The sequence below is a fragment of the Rhinatrema bivittatum genome, chromosome 8 (assembly GCF_901001135.1).
Source record: "Rhinatrema bivittatum chromosome 8, aRhiBiv1.1, whole genome shotgun sequence".
NCBI lineage: Eukaryota > Metazoa > Chordata > Amphibia > Gymnophiona > Rhinatrematidae > Rhinatrema > Rhinatrema bivittatum.
The window spans coordinates 139,350,912-139,371,137 of record NC_042622.1 but is presented as its reverse complement, the minus strand read 5'-3'; the positions used below and the strand labels follow the sequence as shown (position 1 = coordinate 139,371,137).

Genomic DNA, 20,226 nt, shown 5'->3' with positions numbered 1-20,226 from the left:
TATTGGATTTATGTAAAAATTATCCAAAAATACTGTATGTGAGCTATTGAACAATATAGGACCCAAATTTAAATGTGAATATCTATGATTTGACATTAGAAAAAGGGACCTATGTAGTTCTAAAAGCTTTTTTACATTGTTTAGGTGCATGTATTTTTAGGCATCCTTGTTTGTTCTGTTTTCCAAATAGGAGGTGTATTGGTGTTTTAGAGCTTGATGCAATTTTTGCAGTGATGCCTTTTCATAAGTAAGGGTTGTTACTGTTTGAGTGCTGGCAGTTAGTATTGTTTTGGTATGGGAGGTTTACTGTATTGTAATTTATTCATGGCTTTCTGAGAGCCAAGCCACACCCAATACATGTTACAATAAGCCTAATGCCATGTGGAATCCAAGTGTCTTTTGTGTCTTGGGGAGAGAGGGTTGAGTGAGCGAGACTCCTGGGGAACTGGAGGGAGTGGGTGTGGGAGGGGAGACAGGACTGAGGAGCAAAACTACTGGTGACTTTAAGAGGGCGGGATAGGGGGCTGAGAGAGCAAGACTGAATCCTTGCTATAAATATCACTTTCAGGGGAGGGAAATGCTATTGGTGGGAAGGACCTATGCCTGGATCTTTTAAGTACCTAGCAATGCCCCTACTTAGGGAATAGTCACTGCTTATTATAGATATCAGTAGCATGGGTTCTATTTAATGTTTGGGTAATTGCCAGGTACGTGTAACCTGGATTGACCACTGTTACAAACAGGATGCTGGGTTTAATGGACCTTTGGTCTGACCCAGTAAGGCAACTTCTTATGTTCTTATGTATGGGATATGCTGCTGTAGAAAAAAAAATCTGGTATTAAAGATAAATTCAACCCCTGGCTTCAAAGAGTGAAAATGACTCGCTTGCAATTGGTGAATTTCTTATAAAGGAGATCAAGCACTAGATTTTCTTTCTTCATATATTTTTTAAAAGGCTTCTGCTGAAAACTGCTCCATTTAAGCTCTGCACCTTGCATTAAAGACCTGCCTACCAGCAGACTGCAAACAGATCCGGCAGCAGGACTGTGTCTGGTACCTACAGCCTTTAAATAAAAGCCTTAAAGGAAACATGGCACCTTAAGAAAACAGGAGTTCTTTATGAACAATTTTATTTGGTGCAAAAACTGCTCCAGTATTGTCCCGGGCATTTTTACCCTGGAAATAGTCAGATGTTTTGATAGATTGGAAGAAATATGTGTACACAGCATTAATTAGCTAGTTCTGGCCCAGGGTCCTGCTGTCAGCAAGTCTTGATGTGCCAAAGGGCTAGGTGTCAGCAAAATTCCCATGATGCAGAGTGCTCCAGTTTTTACGTACCTCCATTTTTTAAATTTTGCAATAGTTTTGCCACCATGTGAAATTTAAATTTTGGATAACCTGCACAATTTGAAAACCATGCAAGCACAAGCAAACCACTGGGCACTTTGACTATTTTTGCATGTTCTGCATAATGTTCCAGTTTGAAGATGGATCTATATAAAATGGTAATTTCTGGCACAATTTTGCAGGAGTATGTAGTTTAAAGAGACCCATTCCTGACACAAGCATCTGAGCACAACTTTGAGTTAATTTTCAAAGGGATTCCCTGCATAGAATTGGCATTGATGCACATAAGTAGCTTGCATTCATGTACATGCTATTTTATAAACGTAAAAAGCATGCGTGTATTTCGTTTTTACGTGCGCATTTCCCTAAGCAGAAAAGGGGCAGTCTGGGGGCATTGCGGGGCGAGGCCAAGAGGAACATGCTTAAGTTATTTTATAAGAGATTTACACAAAAACATTAGGTAACGTAGTCGCACAATTTTACATCTTCTAATTATCTAGTGCAATTGATATCAGACTCATCTGTTGTCTGTTTTAGTATGGTGGGAGGTCAGCATGAACTGCGGAGAGTTCAGGGTGAAGTACTAGGAGGGTCTCAATGAACTGGCGATGGACTGGGTGAAATGGTGGAGATACCAGCAAACTGATAATTTCAATTACGCATGCATTTTATAAGATATACATACCTACTTCCATATATAAATCAGAGTTTTATGTGAAAAAGGGTTTTGTTTTGTTTTTTAGCATAAAATATATGCACGTTTGTTTATAAACCAGATAGAAAAGTACACGCTTTCAATGCATTGCTGATATTTGCACGTAATGAAATATATGCGCATATGTTGGAGGGTGGACATACTAACTTTATAATCTGTGCAAACCAGATACATGCAGGTTATAAAATACTATAGTAAATCTCTGCACACCTATATACACACATATATGGGGCTGCATGGAGTTGTTTGAAAGCTATCCTCCCTATCTTTTATATTTTCAAAACAGAGGTGGAGTAATCTGATTGCTCCCATGTTGCATTTGCTGCTCAGGGGGAGGTCTCACGAGCAGCCTCACTCACCCCAGATGCCGCCAGCAAACTCTTGCAAGTGGATGCCACTGATTTGCGGCATATGTCACCGCTCTGGCTATGATTTCCCACAGCAAGAAAAGCCCACATGGCCCTTGGATGATGTCACTATCATTTGCCCTATAAAAAGGCTCTTCGGACACCCTAGCCTTGCCTCAGCAAGAAGGTTGTTTCCTGGTTCAAGCCTTATCCTGTTCCAGTCTTCAGCCTTGCTCCGCTCCAATCTTCAGTCTTGCCGCATTCCAGTCTTCAGCTTTGCCAGGTTTGTGTGGCCTGGTTTGGCCTCTATTGGAAACAGGATGCTGGGCTTGATGGACCCTTGGTCTGACCCAGCATTGCAATTTCTTATGTTCTTATGTCCTTGTCTCAAGCCATCAGCCTTGCGTCCATCAAGCCTTCAGCCTCAGCCTTGCCTCCATCAAGTCTCCAGGTTCAGCCTGTCTTTGTATACTCTTGGACTCTATTATAGCCTAGCCCATGCCAAGAATCATTCACTTGCCGTCGGCGCAAACGTTAGGGCCCAGCCTATGAGGTTGCATCAATTGCGCCATGGCAAAAGGGCTTATGCTCACTTCATTCACAACAGATTGCTGAGGCCAAGAGCTCGGTGAACGTGTCCCCGCGACGGGCCATTGCTGCACTGGCCTCCTAGATGCAGGAGCAAAAAACTGAATTGAATGGTCTCCTGCACCAGTTTATGTAGCAGGCCCAGCAGCAACTTGATTAAGTCAACAAATTACTACAGACCCTGTCTCAGCATTTAGATGCAATGCAAGTCCAACCTCCAGCTTCGGTCTCAGTTCCAGTTCTGGCAGATCCTGCCCCAGTACCCATCCAGACCATGATTCAACTCCCATCATCTCTGAGGTACAGTGTGGATCCTAATGGGTGCAGAGGAATCCTCAATGTGTGCAAGATGCACTTTGAATTACGGTCAGCTCATTTTTTTCTGACCATGTCAAGATTACCTATATCCTCTCTTTGTGGGACGGTCCCACTCTCACCTGGGCTTCTCCCTTGAGGGAGAAAGAAAGTCTCCTTCTCAGGAACTTGGATGATTTCACACAACAATTTTGCCTATTATTTGACCAGCCTGGGCATGTTTCATCCACTGCCATGGAACTTCTTCATATTCACCAAGGCAGTCGCTCAGTTGGCCAGTATGCAGTCGAATTCCGTATTCTTGCCTCCAAGCTTGGTTGGGGCGAAGATAACCAAACCGTCATTTTCTCACAAGGATTATCCAGGAGAATAAAAGAAGAACTGGCAGCTTGGGACCTTCCTTCATCCCTTGAAGCACTTATTGCCCTGGCTATTCATATAGATCTAAGATTCCAGGAACAAGCTTGTGAAAGAAAGACCTCCCTATGGACCCCACCCATAGTTCCGAGATCTCTCTTTTGCAGTCCATCCTAGAACCGCCAAAGACTATTGCCTTTGAAGAACCCATGCACTTGTGTAATACTGGATTCTTGTCTGACGAAAAACAGAGGCGAAGACAGAATAACCTCTACCTCTACTGTGCAGAACAGGGACACTTCATTAGTCATATTCAGTTACAACATGTTGGTAACATTTCTAAAGCACCGATTCAGAAGGAAAAGAGGTTCATTTTTGAATGGAACACTTTTGAGCCCAATGGGTTCAACCAAATATTAAGTAGAATATATTTGTCAGTCATATCCAGGATACAGGTAAGGGTCAGAGGCAGGCAGCGGTCAGTCATATCAGAGATCCAGTCAATGGTCAGAGGCAGGCAGCAATCAGTTCTATCCAAAGTCCAAGCAATGGTCACACCAGGTATCCATCTGAGGGAGGAGAAAAGGGACAGATAGGCAGGGTAGGCAGGCAATAGAAGAACAAGCAGGCCATGAGAATGGACTGGAATGGAGACAGAAGGCAACCAGAAGACAGCAGGACAAATACCAAGACAAGTGGACGAGGACTGAAGAGAAGGCTGGAATGAAGAAGAGAAGGCTGTAACGAAGAACAGAAGTCAAGGTGGGATGAAGAAGTGAAGACAAGGCTGGAATGAAGAAATGAACACTGGAAGCAACACACTATACTCAGAAGTAGTGGGACCTGTTGCTGAGGGAGTAAGGGAAAGGAAGAGGGAGCCCTTTATAGGGCTGTTGAGTGATGTCATCATCCAATGCTGCAGACCTCATCCCCTTTAAAGGGGATGAGGTCTGGCAGTCGTGCACCTAAGAAGGAGTGCATCAGCTGGGCCAACAGCATCCTGCCACAGGAGTCAGCGGCATCTCACATGTTGAAGCACAGCAGCCAGCCATGTGGAGCATGGGCAATGCATCGGGAGCTGGAGGAAAGGGCCCAGCCAGGGAAATGTTTGCAACAGTCTGCAGGAGCAGTCCATGGACCACCAAATATAACAGTGGCAATTCAATATAAAATCATAACGCTTATTTACATCATCCACAAAAATTCATCAGCATGGCTAAGCTCAACCCTTCAAGTATATAAACCCCTGACCCAACTATGGTCTGCCAACAAAAATCTACTAGAAGTCCCAACAATTAAACTGGCAAGATTAGATATAACTGGAAATAGGATGATATCAATTGCAGACCCCTTCTCTGGAACTCACTACCAGAGCAACTACATCTAGTGCCCACACTAAAATCTTTTAAGAAAGATCTGAATACTTATTTGTTTTCACTTGCCTTCAAGATTCAATGAAGTAGGCTTATGTTGTAATTATGCTTGTTTTTCATTATGAATGTACAGTGATGTAATCTGCCATGAACTAAGTAATGTGCAGAATATAAAATTTTAATAAATGAAATGAAATGAAATATGTTTTCTAGAACTTCTGAGATATTCCTTCTTCTGCCCCTTTTTTCTTTCTATTTTCTTTTTTTTTGCAGTATATTTTATAAAATGTCTTTGTGTTTGTAGGTAATTTGTCATCTTTTTTTTCACATTGTCTTATTGCTGTATAGCATTAGTTTATGAATGAAACAGAACTTTCTTTACCTCTGATGTAGGCATTCATGCTGAAAATGGCCATGTTAGGTTTTTATTAGTATATACAGTGAATAGCTGGCATGTAACACTTCTGGATCCTTGACAATTATAATTCTATCATTTATATGTGATTTGTCTCTTTAATGCATTTTTTTGCAGTTACTTTGTATTTATTTATTATTAATATTTATTATACATTTATTTATTTATCTATTTATTTTTCTCTACCCCACTCCTTTGTGTTGCTTTAGAAATGCATTTTCCTCAATAAAATAATTAATAAATATGAAAATTATTTGGTATTTTGTTTATATACTATGGGGCTGATATTCAGCTACAGAACACCTAGTTAATTTAGCCGGATATAGCTATCTGGCTATCTTAAAGTTAGTCAGTTATGTCTAACCGGCAAACTGGGCTGACAAGAGTTAGCCACATTGGTTAAGCAGATAACTCTGAATATGGGAGCTAGCCGCATAACTCATGCAGCTAATTCTGGCCCACCCTGAAAAGCCTCCCACCCATATTTAGACCACACCTGAATTATGCCCCTAAATTCTAGGCGCATAATTTGTTATGCGCCTAGAATTTAGGAGCATATGGCGATGAATATCGCCATGCTTGCCATTTAAATGGCTTCTGAATATCAGCCTCCTTAATACTTTTTTCTTGTAGATCTACATTAATCACTCTTTTTAATGAAGAAGCTTGCTGGCTCCCCAACACATTAGTTACCCAGAGAGAACAACACCCATAAGCATGTAAAGTAATACATTAATGATAAAAATGTAGCCAAGTGCCATCCAGCATTAAAACTGTTAGTCTTGGAAGAACTCTGTAGCTTTGGTCTTGTGTGAGGCAGGTTTGGGGATGGTAGGACCTAAAGTGGCCTGCTAGAAGTGGTGATAGAGGCCTTCAATGGTAGATGGGAATGACTTTGGCTTGGGAAATAGTCAGGGGAATGGAAGCAGGCAGACTCTGGCTGATTCACACATATAAATTTTTATTTAAAGAACAAAAGGTTGCTTACCTCAGCAGACCTTAAATGCAGTTTCAAAAGTATCACAGATAAATTGTCTATCTACATGCCAGCTCCCTGCCTGTCCCCTGGGGCCTCCTCCACCTATCTGAGCCCTGCCTTCTTATGCTAGGGTGGAGGGATCCTCCCTGATCCCAGAATCCTTTGTGGGGATTGTTTTTAAAGAGGACTGAGCAGATAGATGTGGCCGGTCCTTTAAGGTGTTCTGAGGGAGTTTCCTATATACTCCCTCACATCATCACTGTGGCAGATTTTGAGCATCCTTAGGAAAGAAGTGAAGAGTAGATGTAGAAGGTGGGGTGTTGAGAGGTCGCTTAGAAGACATGGGGCACGGGAGTTTGCATAAGGTTGTATATGGGAGTTTGTATATGTATCTACCCGAAGTGAGTGGGCAGACTGGATAGATCATTTTGGTCTACCATCATTTACCATTTTATTGAGAAAGACAAGGCACATCAGAGTAGATACAAGAAGTCATAACAGAATTTACAGGATGCAAGTAGTACTATAATTCTTCCATTTCATTACTATTATTATTATTATTGTTATTAATATTATTATTTCAGATCAGCAGTCTTCTGCTTCTTTGTGTTTCCTGTTCACTTAGAACAAGCTTCTATTAGGGCTATGACATCACCATTCACAAATACCTGAAAGGAGTTTCCAATTTCAACCCCACCCCTGTCTAGTCTAGCCATTGCAGTGACAGTCCATGGCCAAAAGCCACAGACTATGGATCCCTCTGGGACCCAGTAAATGTGCTCCTTTACTATGTCCACTGTGGAGCGATGGCTGGGACTTGTTTTCTCTTACCCAGGAGCCCATGAACACTGGCACCGCACCGCCTTCAGCTCCAGCTGGCCTGGAGAGCAGAAATCTGGATCAGGAATCAAACTTAGAACACTGCCACTGAGTCATCGAGCCAGCCTGAGTTCATTTCTTTTAAAAAGTGCACTAGACTAACTGTGTCTTTCCTACAGATTATCTTACCCATTTATCAGCTTTTGGAGGGTTAATTGGCTCCAGGATACCAGATGGAAGGAGAATTTTCTGAGGCAAGGAGAAAGAAAGTTGTGTTATTTGCAGGTCTGGATTCAGGAAATGTCATGATCCTGTTCCAACTACAGCAAAATCTCAGAGTAGTGTTGAACGGTATTCATTATTCAAGCCTGTATTCTGTGAAATTAAGAAGATGCAAATGTACATACCTGGAAACCCTTGAGTTCTGCTCACCCTGAGATTAGTTTAAGATTTGCAGGGTGGTGTGGGTGTCTCTTGCACAGACTTTTCCCCTTTCTCCTCCCATCCCCCACTTTTTCTCTCTCTTTCCCTTCTACAGCCAAGTCCATAAGCAAAGCACGTCAAGCAGCACTGTCTGAATTTTCAAGAAGGCTCATCACCCTGTAAAAATGTTGCTAGCAGTAAATTTTTATGGATTATCACAAGGTTTGGGATGCCTGCACGGAGCGGTAGTTGCTACTCTTAACCTACACATTTTGGCAGATACTACCATAAGAAGCTTGATGGGCAGACTGGATGGACCATTTGGTCCTTTTCTGCCGTCATTACTATGTTACTGTGCTATGTTTTCCCATTATCTTCCCTCTGCCTTTTCCCGCCATCTCTTTCCCCCTCTAACCAGCATTTGGTCCCCATTGTATTTCCTTCCCCTTCCCCAGGATCAGTCCATATTTCCTCCCTTCTTCCCCAGGATCTGTCCACCTGCTTCTTTCTGGGGGGGTTTTCCTGTCTCCAATTCTAGACCTCATGGAGAAAGGGAGGGGTATTCCCACATAAATGCCCCCTAAAATTACCCTTCCTGCATGTATTAAACCTTTTAGCATGGGCTAAATACAATTTTGATTGATGCTTCTGTTGTTTAATTTGGAAAACGAGATGAAGCAAAACAACAAATGTCAATGTTTCTGTGTCATTTCAAAATGAAAGCACATCCCTAATAGGCAGCTGGGAGAACTCTTTTATTAGTCAGAGGATGTAGAAAGGAGCACAGGCAGCTGCGAGAGCCCTTATACTTTGACAGATGTGAAAATGGAATTCAAAGGAACTCAAATGAAAAAAAATCAAGTTCTCCATCCCTAACTTTGAGAAGCCTTGTGACTCTCACAAGGCTTCTCAAAGTTAGGGATGGAGAACTTGATTTTTTTTCATTTGAGTTCCTTTGAATTCCATTTTCACATCTGTCAAAGTATAAGGGCTCTCGCAGCTGCCTGTGCTCCTTTCTACATCCTCTGACTAATAAAAGCACCAGGTGGGATTTGAGTAACACGGATGGTATCTTCTCCTGACATATGCTACGTTGGTACACTCTGCTGGCACTCACTGCTGAAGTACATGCGACAGCAGTCCACATTGGACCAACCCCATTCACTCACACTGAGACTAACCCCACTCACTCACACAGAGACTAGCCCTACTCACTCACTTGGCCATCATGAATTGTGGATGCCCAGCCATCTTCCTTACTGAGGACAAAGACCACGCTGGTTGCCTTCACTGCTACATCTTTAGTGTTCTCGGGGTAATAATGAAACAGGACTCTGTGGTATCCGGCATCCCGGCCTCTACAAAGAGAATTACAGAAACATCGGTTTTGTGCAAGGAAGGTTTATACATTACCCCTAGAGAAAGCAATGTGACCAAAGACAGGAGGATGTGTTAGGAATGGTACTTTGTATATGACCACTGAAAATCATCAAACGTGCTTTCATTTTACTTTTAAATCATCAATAAAAGTCCTCAGGAATTTAAGGAAATTTTGTTTGTTCTATGACTATGAGGGGAAAAAACATCAATAGAAGATAAAGTAGGGTAAATGTGATTCCTGAAGACTTTCCCTGGGCAGTGCATGGAAGCACAGCCTGGTTAACCCACACCTTAAGCTTTTCAGGAACATAGAACTCTTGTGTTCTTTATGAGGGGACCACCTGATCACTCCCTGCCATAGGTTTTCCAGCTTGGTGGGAGAGACCATTTCTATGCAGCACCTTCCCTTGAGACTGACTGTAAATGATATCTCTTTAGTCCACTTGGGGGGACTAGGAGTAGGAGTAGTGTGATCATTTTGGTTAAGCATCTGAGGAGCCCTTTTTAGTTCCCTTGAGTGAGTGAGGCCTACTCACCTCACTCATGTATTATGGTCACTGAAGAGATTCCAAGCAGTGCACTCCCAGTCCACAAAGATCTGCCTCAATTTTAATAGAGACTAGGTTAAGAATTTTGTCTATTTTTGTGAGGTTTGACTGGTGTGAACCCTGCACCTTTTTTGTATCTGGAGGCCAGGGAGCTGGAAGATCTGTGAGCCACCCTTCTAATCCAGAGAAGGAGCTGCAGACAGCATCAGCCCAGATTGAGATTTTTTTTAATTTGAAGTATTTTCCCTTTTCGTTTTGTGAGGAGGTTTTGATCCAACCCTCCTCACTGGGAGGCTGGACAGCCAGTTTCCTATTCATCATCAGATCTCTCCTCTAGATAGGTCACCATCCAGGAGTTTGGGAAGAAGAAGCAAAATCTGGAGACCCACAACTGGATCTCCACTCCTCGGGACACAGGACACAGGCTGGGGAGAAGAAAGAGACTGAACGTGTGAACTTAAGAAGGATTTTTCTGGGATTTAGGGGATCCCACCACCAGTAGGATTTCCCTTGCCGTCTGGGACAACTTATGCGCTCAGTAGAGGAGTGATAGGCCATCTCCCAGGAACCTGAAAAACAGAACTCAAACCTAGAGCAAGAGAGAGCAGTGTAAGCAAAGACACCTGTAAATCTCACTTTTTTTTTTTATTGATTATTGGACATTTATTTAACTTTGAAGAATCAGTAAATTTAATTTGAATATCCAAACTGTGCCCAGCCTGTTTATACCAGCAGAGAAGCATCACAGAAGGAAACAGAGACTTATCGTAATACACACACCTGAAGGAAAAGCTACACCACCACACAGGCCAAGAAGGTCTGCCTTCATCCCCATCAGAAAAAACCCACACCTTGGAAACAGTGATAGAGGAGAAAACTAGTGAAGACAGATACGTATTCTTTTGTGTGCCCATGGAAGGTATCCCAATCCAGAAAAAAATTGTTTCGTATAAATGCATAAGATCTTCTTTTCCAAACTAGTTGCAAGTGCAGTATTGTGGCCCTCTTAGCAAATGTGCATGTTTTATCACCAGACATTTGATAGTGTATGAATTACAGATCATTCCCGAAAATCTGGTGGTATAACATGCATGAATGAACTTTATTGTGGTCACAACACCTGGCTATTGAAACATCTCCTTCCTGATTTTTTTTTTCTTGGCTTGCAGGGAAGACATCTTCAGATACAGGCAGTCCATACCCTTGTGTGATCCAAACACGTTGAGGGAGACGAGCCAATCAGGGGCGCTGAGATACCTGAAGTTGCACCCCTCCCCTTTTTCATCAGCCCTACTAGTTCTGTTATGCATCGGAGGTGGGTGCCAAAAGAACAGGATTGGACTACCGTCTCCTTCCAAGACACTGGGGTATTTGTCAGCCCAAGGTGAGGAAAGGAATGGGATTACTAGAGATGCCAATGTGGCTGTAAGAATGCATGAACAGTAATAAAGGAATACAAAATAGGGATGTGCATTTGTTTGAAATGAATTAAAAAAAATGCAACAAATGAGACCATTTTTAGATTGTTCTAATGAAACAAACAAAAAATGTCATCCTACTAAACATACCACAAATATTCAGGTATTTTTAAATTTGTGGCCTATTTTTTTTAAAAGAAGCCCTGGAAACCCCCTCCCACCCAGCAAAACATGAACTCAGGGCTCAGGCTTCCCCAGGGCCCTCCAACCCCGACTCCTAACCCAAACCCGAATCCAGCCAAGCCAGGGCCTGCCTGGAAATGGCTTGGGCCCCTTCCCACTGTTTAAATGTGCCAGGGCTAGGGTGCTCCTACCCCGGCCCCCACTTACTATCTTCCCAGGTCCTGAGTGTAAAAAGACAGGAGGGATGCCCTGTCCTCATGCCCACCTGGGTTAAGGTCCTTTAAAAATGGCATCGTCATCCACCTGGAAGATAGCACCAAAATGACATCCCTTCGCTGCCTTCCTTCCTCAGTATGGCTGCTGGTGCCATTATGGTATACAGCCATATGTTTATATGGCCATACATCATAATGGTGCTACACACAGAGGAGAAAGGCGCTGAAGTGATGTCACTTCAGTGCTGTCTTCCAAGTGGATGATGCCATTATTAAAGAGCCCCAAAATATAAATGAAATTCCACCCTTATTTGATTAGTTCTTATTCCCTATGCACTTACAATGTACTGAATGATAATAATGTTGTAAGCACCTTCATATCCAGGGTTGGAACATTGCAAAGCTCATGAAGCAACTATTATGTTGCTATGCCCATACACCATATAATCATCCTATAATCCCCAGTTTTTTAAACCTTTTTTTTATATTCATTTAAAAATATGTGCTTATTTTACTTATCTTTTAATGTTCCGATCTTGTCGATGTTGCCACATGTGACCACCAAAGATGCTATTTCTTGAATTTTATTTACTGACTTCATGGCTGACCATCTCCGAGTGCCCTACACCAGTGGTCCCCAACCCTGTCCTGGGGGCCCACCAGCCAGTCGGGTTTTCAGGAGATCCACAATGAATATGCATGAGAGAAAATTTTCCTGCACTGCCTCCATAAATGCAAATTTTCTCTCATGCATATTCATTGTGGATCTCCTGAAAACCCGACTGGCTGGTGGGCCCCCAGGACAGGGTTGGGGACCACTGCCCTACATGATCCGGGTTTTGCAAGATAAACTTCTTTTCTCAGGGGACAGTTCTCTCAGTTCAGCGCCATCTGACTTCATCACAATTGCCGAGATCAGCAAATAAGGGTGGAATTTCATTTATATTGCTATTTCTACTTTGGACTGTGATGAGTTAGGCCATTATTAAAGAACCAGAACCTGGGAGTGAGTGGACATGGCTCCTGCCCTTTTTCACTCAGCACCTGGGAAGAGGATAGAGTGGGGGCTGGCATGGGAGCTTCCTGACCCTGGCACATTCATGTGGAGGGTCCTTGGCAGACCCCAGCAGCAACGGATTCGTTTTTTGGGCTGGTAGTGGGGTCAGATGGGCCTAGAGAGGCCCAGCCTGGCAGGCCCGAACCATGGGTTTACATTTTGTTGGGCAGGAGATGGGTTTTCAGGGCTGAGGGAGGACCAGTATTTTTAATTGGTTCTTGTTTGGGTTTTTTTTTTTTTGTTTTTTCACATTTGATGTTTTTTTGGCTTGGGAAACAAATCAAACAAAAAAAAAATTAAACAAACCAAAAAATAATCCCACAACCCTCCAAAACAAAATATGAACCTAAACCAAAATTTGGGGACTACACATCTCTAGTACAAAGCAATGACCATCCGGAGCAGCTACTTACTGCACAGTGTCTGGACATGGTTCATAGAAACCAGGTTTCTGTAAGAAGAAATTACACGTCATTCACAGGTTACAATGCAGGCAATGTCAGCCAGGAATTATGGAATGTTATTATTACATTTCCTGTCTGCTGTATTTGGTGTTAAATTCAACTTTTTCCTATCCTTGAGCTTTCTATCATCCAACATTTCATTCTGGCAAGGGGAAGAAAGAGGAAGGGATATTTACAATAATCCTTCAGTAAATGTTGGCCCCGCCCTGGAATGCCCCTGGCCTGTCCCAGCCCGCCCCTTTTTTATACAAGCAAACTTATTTGCACACCATTTCTTGCATGCGCATGTGCTCATTTTTACATGTGCAAGTCTTTTAAAATTCACCTTCATGAATATATGCTAATACACAGACAGGAAGTTTCCATTACACTTGCCAGTGATGCCATTGGCTACCTAAAGGATAGACTTCTGTTTGTCATTCTCCCCTTCTCTGATTCTTCCAAATTGCTCTCCATCTCTACTTCACCCAAGCTTCCTCTCCATCTAGACCCTCCCATTTCTCACTATCTTCCCCCCATGTTCTTCTTCATCTCCTTCTCTCCTCTTCTCATGTCATCTTCCTCTCTATCTCTTCCTAGCTCACTCTCTGTGTTCCTCTATATCTTTTCCTTTCCCCACCAGGGCTCTCTCCGATTTTCCCTATCCTTAGATCAGGGCTTCCCAAACCCTGATGCATGAGATACATTTGCATATCCATGGAGACTCAGTGCATGCAAATTTATCTCATGCATATTCATTGTGGGTATCCTGAAAACCCAACTGGCTGTGGGATCCCCAGGACAGGTTTGGGAAACCATGCCTTAGATTCTTCCTTATTTGCTCCTCCCCCCTCAGGTTCCTCTACATTTCTCTCCGTCATGTTTTCTGTTCTGGAGATGTATCAGCAGTCACCCTATAGGTGAGACTTGCAGTCCTTATCCCTTGGATTATGAACGACAGCTGCAGCACTTGAATTGCCGGAGGGAGGGGAAGTTAAAAAAAAAGAACAAAAATCAGCTGAAAATGAAGGCTAATAAGATGTCTGTTCCAGGTTCCTTCCAGTGTTGAAGATGAAGAATTGGAAGAAGCTAACTGCCCTTCAACCTTCTGATCTTGTGCAGCTAATGGAAATGACATAAGGCAAAGTCCTACTTTACAAGAAACTTTCCTATTGACTTCCATTATACACCTTCATCTATGACCAGTGATTAATAAATCAGGCCCTGGGCATTTATCAGTCTGCAATTAGGGTTAATTAGGGATAATTGATTAATTTAATAGATTAAGGATATGTTTTCATTAATTCTCTTAAAAGTTACTCACCTGTGGTCGAAGAGGCTCAAATCCTATGTATTCATCATTGGGAATGACTGATGAGATCACCTATCAGATGCAAGAATAGGAATCACATTACATCATAGATCAGTTTCTACCTCTATGTTTGGCTTGGAATGTTTCATTCCGACAATGGAGATTCCTATTATATTGAGATGTAATAAAACTGGCTTCCAGCATGTAAAGCACTCCTTTCCTTTCATGTATTTAAAAGGCCTACAATATATACTATACTCGCATAACTAGTGGAGGACATATGGCTTAAGGAGTTCTTCCAAACCTCCTGTGAAATGCCCATCTTAAACCATAAGAGATATATCTTACCAAGCTTATTAATATAATAAATCTCATGGAATGTTAAAGGATGGGTGGAGCCTTACGATTGGCTGCAAGGGGCCTATGAGATGCACATTATTTATTTATTTAATTTATTTAACACTTTTCTATACCGACCTTCATGGTAATAACCATATCGGATCGGTTTACATCGAACAGGGTAAACTGAAACAAAAACAAACATATGAACGGAGGAGGCAAAGTTACATTCAACAAGGAAGGTAAACTTGGAAGCTTAAACAGCTGGACAGAGAGGCCTAAGAGTAAACGGGCTACAATAGAGTAAACGGTCTAGTGCTTAATATGTACTTAGAGGTACAAGGTTCCATTGTTCATGAAGAGTATTAGATCATCTAGTGTGTATCAGGGGGATCTGAGAAGGCTTGGCGGAAAAGCCAAGTCTTAAGTTTTTTCCTAAATGTTAGGAGGCAGGGTTCCAGCCTGAGGTCTGAGGGGATGTTATTCCAAATAGTTGGGCCTGCTGTCGAAAAAGCTCGGTCTTTGGTCGAGGTGAGGCGCGTGGCTTTAGTTGGAGGAGCTTGCAGAGTTCCTTTGTGGATTTCTCTAATCGGTCTGTTGGAGGTATGGAGTTTGTTTGTTTTATATTCTGCCTTTCAGCCACAACAAAGCAGATTACATTCAGGTTAAGGAGGTTTTTACTTGTAGCAGGAGAGCTCACAATCTAACAGGTAAATTTTAAAAGGAGTGCACCCAATTGGGGGGAGAGAGAGAGAGAGAGAACCTCTGGGAGTGACACTATAGTAAGCAGCTAATTATGCTCCTATAGGAGGCCCACCTAGTAACTTGAGTTGAGGTTTAGGTAGTAGTGTAGGGGTTAGGAGCCATTTTGACATACAGAGGGAGACGTACGAACAGAACAGTACACTCTTGTGAAGATTTGATGTCCTTCAGAGTGAAGAAATTCACACAACAATGAGATTTGTACAATGTTCTCTCAACCAAGGAACAAGCTTAAAGGGAACTCCAGGTTTATAGTTCAGATATCTTAAGAGTATGAGCCCAGTATTATTTACTTCTTTCTTATTTATTACTCAATTACCATTTATTTACTTATAGTACGGTCCCTTTTATTATGCTCTGTACCTGTTCTGCTGTAATCCTTCTTTAGAGTGCTCTGATTTATTTAGGGGTTGGTACGAACGCCACCTACCCACTTGTTGTATAATCGCTGTTGCTGGGGAAGGGTGGTGGGTGGGTGGGGAGACTCATTGTATGAAAACTGAAGTGATTTGATGGTATGTCTGTAAACAGTCATAGAACGTGATATGACATTGAAGCTGATATGGTTTACTGTTCCAGCAGCAATTGTTGTAATTGTTTATTTTTTGACATCACTTAATAAAAAATGTTTGAATGCAAAATGTATGCTGAAAATGTTTCCTTAAGCCATCTAGCAATTGTTGCCTTTGTAGCTGCTTCTCCTTTTTGAAGACCACTATACAGCAAGAATAACTTATCTAACTTATGAAATTAATTCATTTCTAAATATTTTATCAATGCTCGTCTGACGTCCAAATAGTTTAGCCTTTTTCCTTTCCCCTGACATTCTTTCTTTGTAAAAGATAGCAAATGAATGTACTGATTTAAATGGAAGGAAGATATCACTTTTGACAAAAAAATGAACGGACTAGAGTAATAGACACTGAATTTGTGTTGATCCTTAAAAATAGATCTCTGCACGACAATGCCTGATTCTTCAATATTCGCCTTTCTGAGGTGATGAACACCAAGAACACAGTTTTCAGTTAGATCTTTGATTGAAGCTTGCCTCACAGCTGAAAACTTTGTGATTAGTACTCTTTCAGTACCAGATTTGAGGTATTAAAGGTTTAAAAGGTGGTCATAATCATGATATATCTGGATGAGATGTAAGTGTTAGACCTTTATTTCTACCTCCAACATTATATGGCTGCCCAACTGGAACTCCATAGAAGCGAAAGCTAAATCTTTGTCTAAACCTCCTTACAAAAAAAATATGTCAGATTTTCGCATTTTCCAAGGGGAAACAGTTTGCTCCTGCTCTATGATTCAAAACATTGCTTACAGGTGAATTCTCAAAGGAATAATGTGTGTAAATGTACTTACATGGATAAATCCTATGGACAATTCAATAGCATACTTTGAAGCAATTTTCAAAAGCCCACTTACACGTGTAAAACTAGTTTTAAGATGGTAACTTTCAAACAGGCATGTGGCGACATGCACACATATGTGTCGGCGTTAGGGGTGTGCATTCGGATTGACCGCATTAGTAAAACGCAACTCATATTTTTTTTTTTTACTTAAAAAATTGATTCGACATAAACGATCGGATTTCCCACATATCGAACATAGATATGTTCGATATGTGGGAAATCGCGATTGTTGAGCCAAAATAAAAATATAAACCCCCTCACCCTCCTTAATCCCCCCCCCCCCGACTTACCACAACTCCCTGGTGATGGAGCGAGGAGTGAGGACGCCATTTCTGCAATCCTTGGCGAGAAGCATGTGACGTCGGCGGCACGTCGAGTGACGCCGGCGTCACGTGATTCCCGGCTCGTTCGCGCCGGACGGCTCGTTCGGCCCAAAAAGAACTTTTGGCCAGCTTGGGGGGGCCTCCTGACCCCCCCAAGCTGGCCAAAAGTTCTTTTTGGGCCGAACGAGCCGTCCGGCGCGAACGAGCCGGGAATCACGTGACGCCGCGTCACTCAGACGCGACGTCACGTGATTCCCGGCAAGTTCGCGCCGGACGGCTCGTTCGGCGCGAACAAGCCGGGAATCACGTGACGCCGACGTCACGTGATTCCCGGCAAGTTCGCGCCGGACGGCTCGTTCGGCCCAAAAAGAACTTTTGGCCAGCTTGAGGGGGTCAGGAGGCCCCCCCAAGCTGGCCAAAAGTTCTTTTTGGGCCGAACGAGCCGTCCGGCGCGAACTTGCCGGGAATCACGTGACGTCGCGTCTGAGTGACGCGGCGCCACGTGATTCCCGGCTCGTTCGGCCCAAAAAGAACTTTTGGCCAGCTTGGGGGGGTCAGGAGGCCCCCCCAAGCTGGCCAAAAGTTCTTTTTGGGCCAAACGAGCCGTCCGGCGCGAACGAGCCGGGAATCACGTGACGCCGCGTCACTCGACGTGCAACCGACGTCACATGCTTCTCGCCAAGGATTGCAGAAATGACGTCCTCACTCCTCGCTCGATCACCAGGGAGTTGTGGTAAGTCTGGGGGGGGGATTAAGGAGGGTGAGGGGGTTTAATTTTTTTTTTTGCACATATGTACATATACCCAACTCATTGGATTTTTTTTATGTCCATATTGGCCGCAAGTGGGACCCCCTTTCGGACATAAAAAATATGAACATAAAATTTTGCTCTGCACATCCCTAGTCGGCGTGTGCTTAGAGACGCAGCCATTTATAACATGTGCGCACATATACAAATATGTTATAAAATAGCATTGGTGAGCATATGTGTGTGCTCAATTTTGCAAGTGGACATGCAACAGTCACATAAAGTTGTGTTTGAGCTGCATAAGTGAGGGAATTTTTTTAACAGGCGTGCGACCACACACTGACCAGTTTCACCAGTTTTTCTACCAGTTCGCCCAGTCTAGAACTAGATCCTCCAACTGCTCCCCTGGTTTTTTAGCCTGTACTCACCCCAGTTACCCCAGACCCCTTAAACCCCTCTGTGATGCCTGTATTTTTTTTTTTTTCACTTGTATCTCCTCCATAGCAAAATTAAACTTTCACGGCACTGGATTTGGGTGCGCGCCCAGGTGCGTAGATACTTCCATGCACATCTCTTGGCCCTGCCCCGGAATACCCATACCCCACCCACACGACGCCCCTGTTTCGTTCAAAGTCAGATATTAGCATATTGGAAGATGTGTGCACTTATTAGCATATTGGGAGATGTAGGCGGCTTTTAAAATCAGGTGGACATGTGCATGACTTGTGCCTGGCTTTTAAAATTCATCTTTAAGTGTGTAAATGCTTTTGGATATCAGGCCCTATGTTCTTATACATGTTTAGAGCTGTAGAGTTTTTTCTCACCTTTAGTAAAGTGGAAATCACTGATGGTGAATACCCTCTTTAATAACTTTGCCCTCTCAATAGCCAAGCTGTAAGACAGAATCAAGTAGAATCTTCCATTTGTACTGGTCCCTGGTGCAGGAGTCCTTTCACCTTCTTGAAACTTAGAGGATAATCAGTGCTTAGTCTCAGTCTGTCTGCTGCATACCATGGTCTTCATGGCCAGTTTGGTGTGACTAGAGCTACTCTTGTTACGAGCACACGCGGTCGTCGTAAGCGGGTGGTGAGCCCTTGGGCCACGGCAGGACTCAAGGAGGAGCCCCCAAGCCACACCGTGGGAGGTGAGCTGAGCAGGCATGGTGAGCCAGGCAGGCAGGAACAGAAGCAGGGAGTCCGACCCTCAGCCGGACCTGCACGCCCATGGTAGCCAACACGGGGAAGTTGACTAATGAACGGTCCTCCGACTGTTCCCGGCCCTTTCGGACCTGCCGCTGGGTACGGCAATGGGCAGCAGGCCAGACAGAGGCGAGGGCAGACAGAGTCCTTTACAGAAGACATCAGACGGGGGCTGAAGCAGACATCCAAGACAGGCTAAAGCAAGACGTTGGAGACATCAGGGCAAGGGCTGAAGCGAGACATAGGAAAGATCCAGGCGAGCAGGAACTCCGATGCTGGGATACTGACATCCGAAGCCCCTTTGGCTGGCAGAAGCTCAAGAGCCCGTGTGACGAATCCCTCCTGTTGGCCACTCCAGGGCCCAACAGGACAGAAGGCTCAGGAACCAGACGAGGACATAGGTCAAGGCAGAGACACAAAGACATCAGGGCAAGGGCTGAAGCAAGACATCGTAGACAAGGCAGGTGCAGACATTGCAGACAAGGCTGGACGGAAACATGACACTGTCCAACAGGGCACCCTACTCAGCCAGCACAGCTAGACTGGTCACGGACCACCCCGTCCCAGACGCGCCCTACACAGCCCAGGAAGGCTGGTCACGGACCACACTGAGGAAAGGAGGGTGCAGGGAAACTCCAGGCGAACAGGAACTCCGATGCTGGGATACTGACATCCGAAGCCCCTTTGGCTGGCAGAAGCTCAAGAGCCCGTGTGACGAATCCCTCCTGTTGGCCACTCCAGGGCCCAACAGGACAGAAGGCTCAGGAACCAGACGAGGACATAGGTCAAGGCAGAGACACAAAGACATCAGGGCAAGGGCTGAAGCAAGACATCGTAGACAAGGCAGGTGCAGACATTGCAGACAAGGCTGGACGGAAACATGACACTGTCCAACAGGGCACCCTACTCAGCCAGCACAGCTAGACTGGTCACGGACCACCCCGTCCCAGACGCGCCCTACACAGCCCAGGAAGGCTGGTCACGGACCACACTGAGGAAAGGAGGGTGCAGGGAAACTCCAGGCGAACAGGAACTCCGATGCTGGGATACTGACATCCGAAGCCCTTACGGCTGGCAGAAACAGGAACAGACATCTAGGCACGGTCAGAAACAGACATCGAGACAAGGTACCATCTAGACACGGCAGACCACAGAGGACCTGGATCGGGAGAGGCCACAGACAACTGTGTAACCCAATCCAAAGG

At 43.9% G+C, this 20,226-nt stretch overlaps 1 protein-coding gene across 2 annotated transcripts in view; it reads right to left on the bottom strand.

The window, feature by feature from the left end:
- The window catches only part of NOXA1 (NADPH oxidase activator 1), an 81,439-nt gene that overhangs the window by 24,564 nt on the left and 36,649 nt on the right, over nt 1-20,226 (bottom strand). For both annotated transcript variants that reach the window (XM_029613513.1, XM_029613514.1), the window contains exons 6-9: nt 14,248-14,307; nt 12,894-12,931; nt 8,899-9,037; nt 7,446-7,505 (exon numbers count right to left, since the gene is read on the bottom strand). In XM_029613513.1, the coding sequence (XP_029469373.1) occupies nt 7,446-7,505; nt 8,899-9,037; nt 12,894-12,931; nt 14,248-14,307 (297 nt within the window). The remainder of the gene's footprint in view (nt 1-7,445; nt 7,506-8,898; nt 9,038-12,893; nt 12,932-14,247; nt 14,308-20,226) is intronic.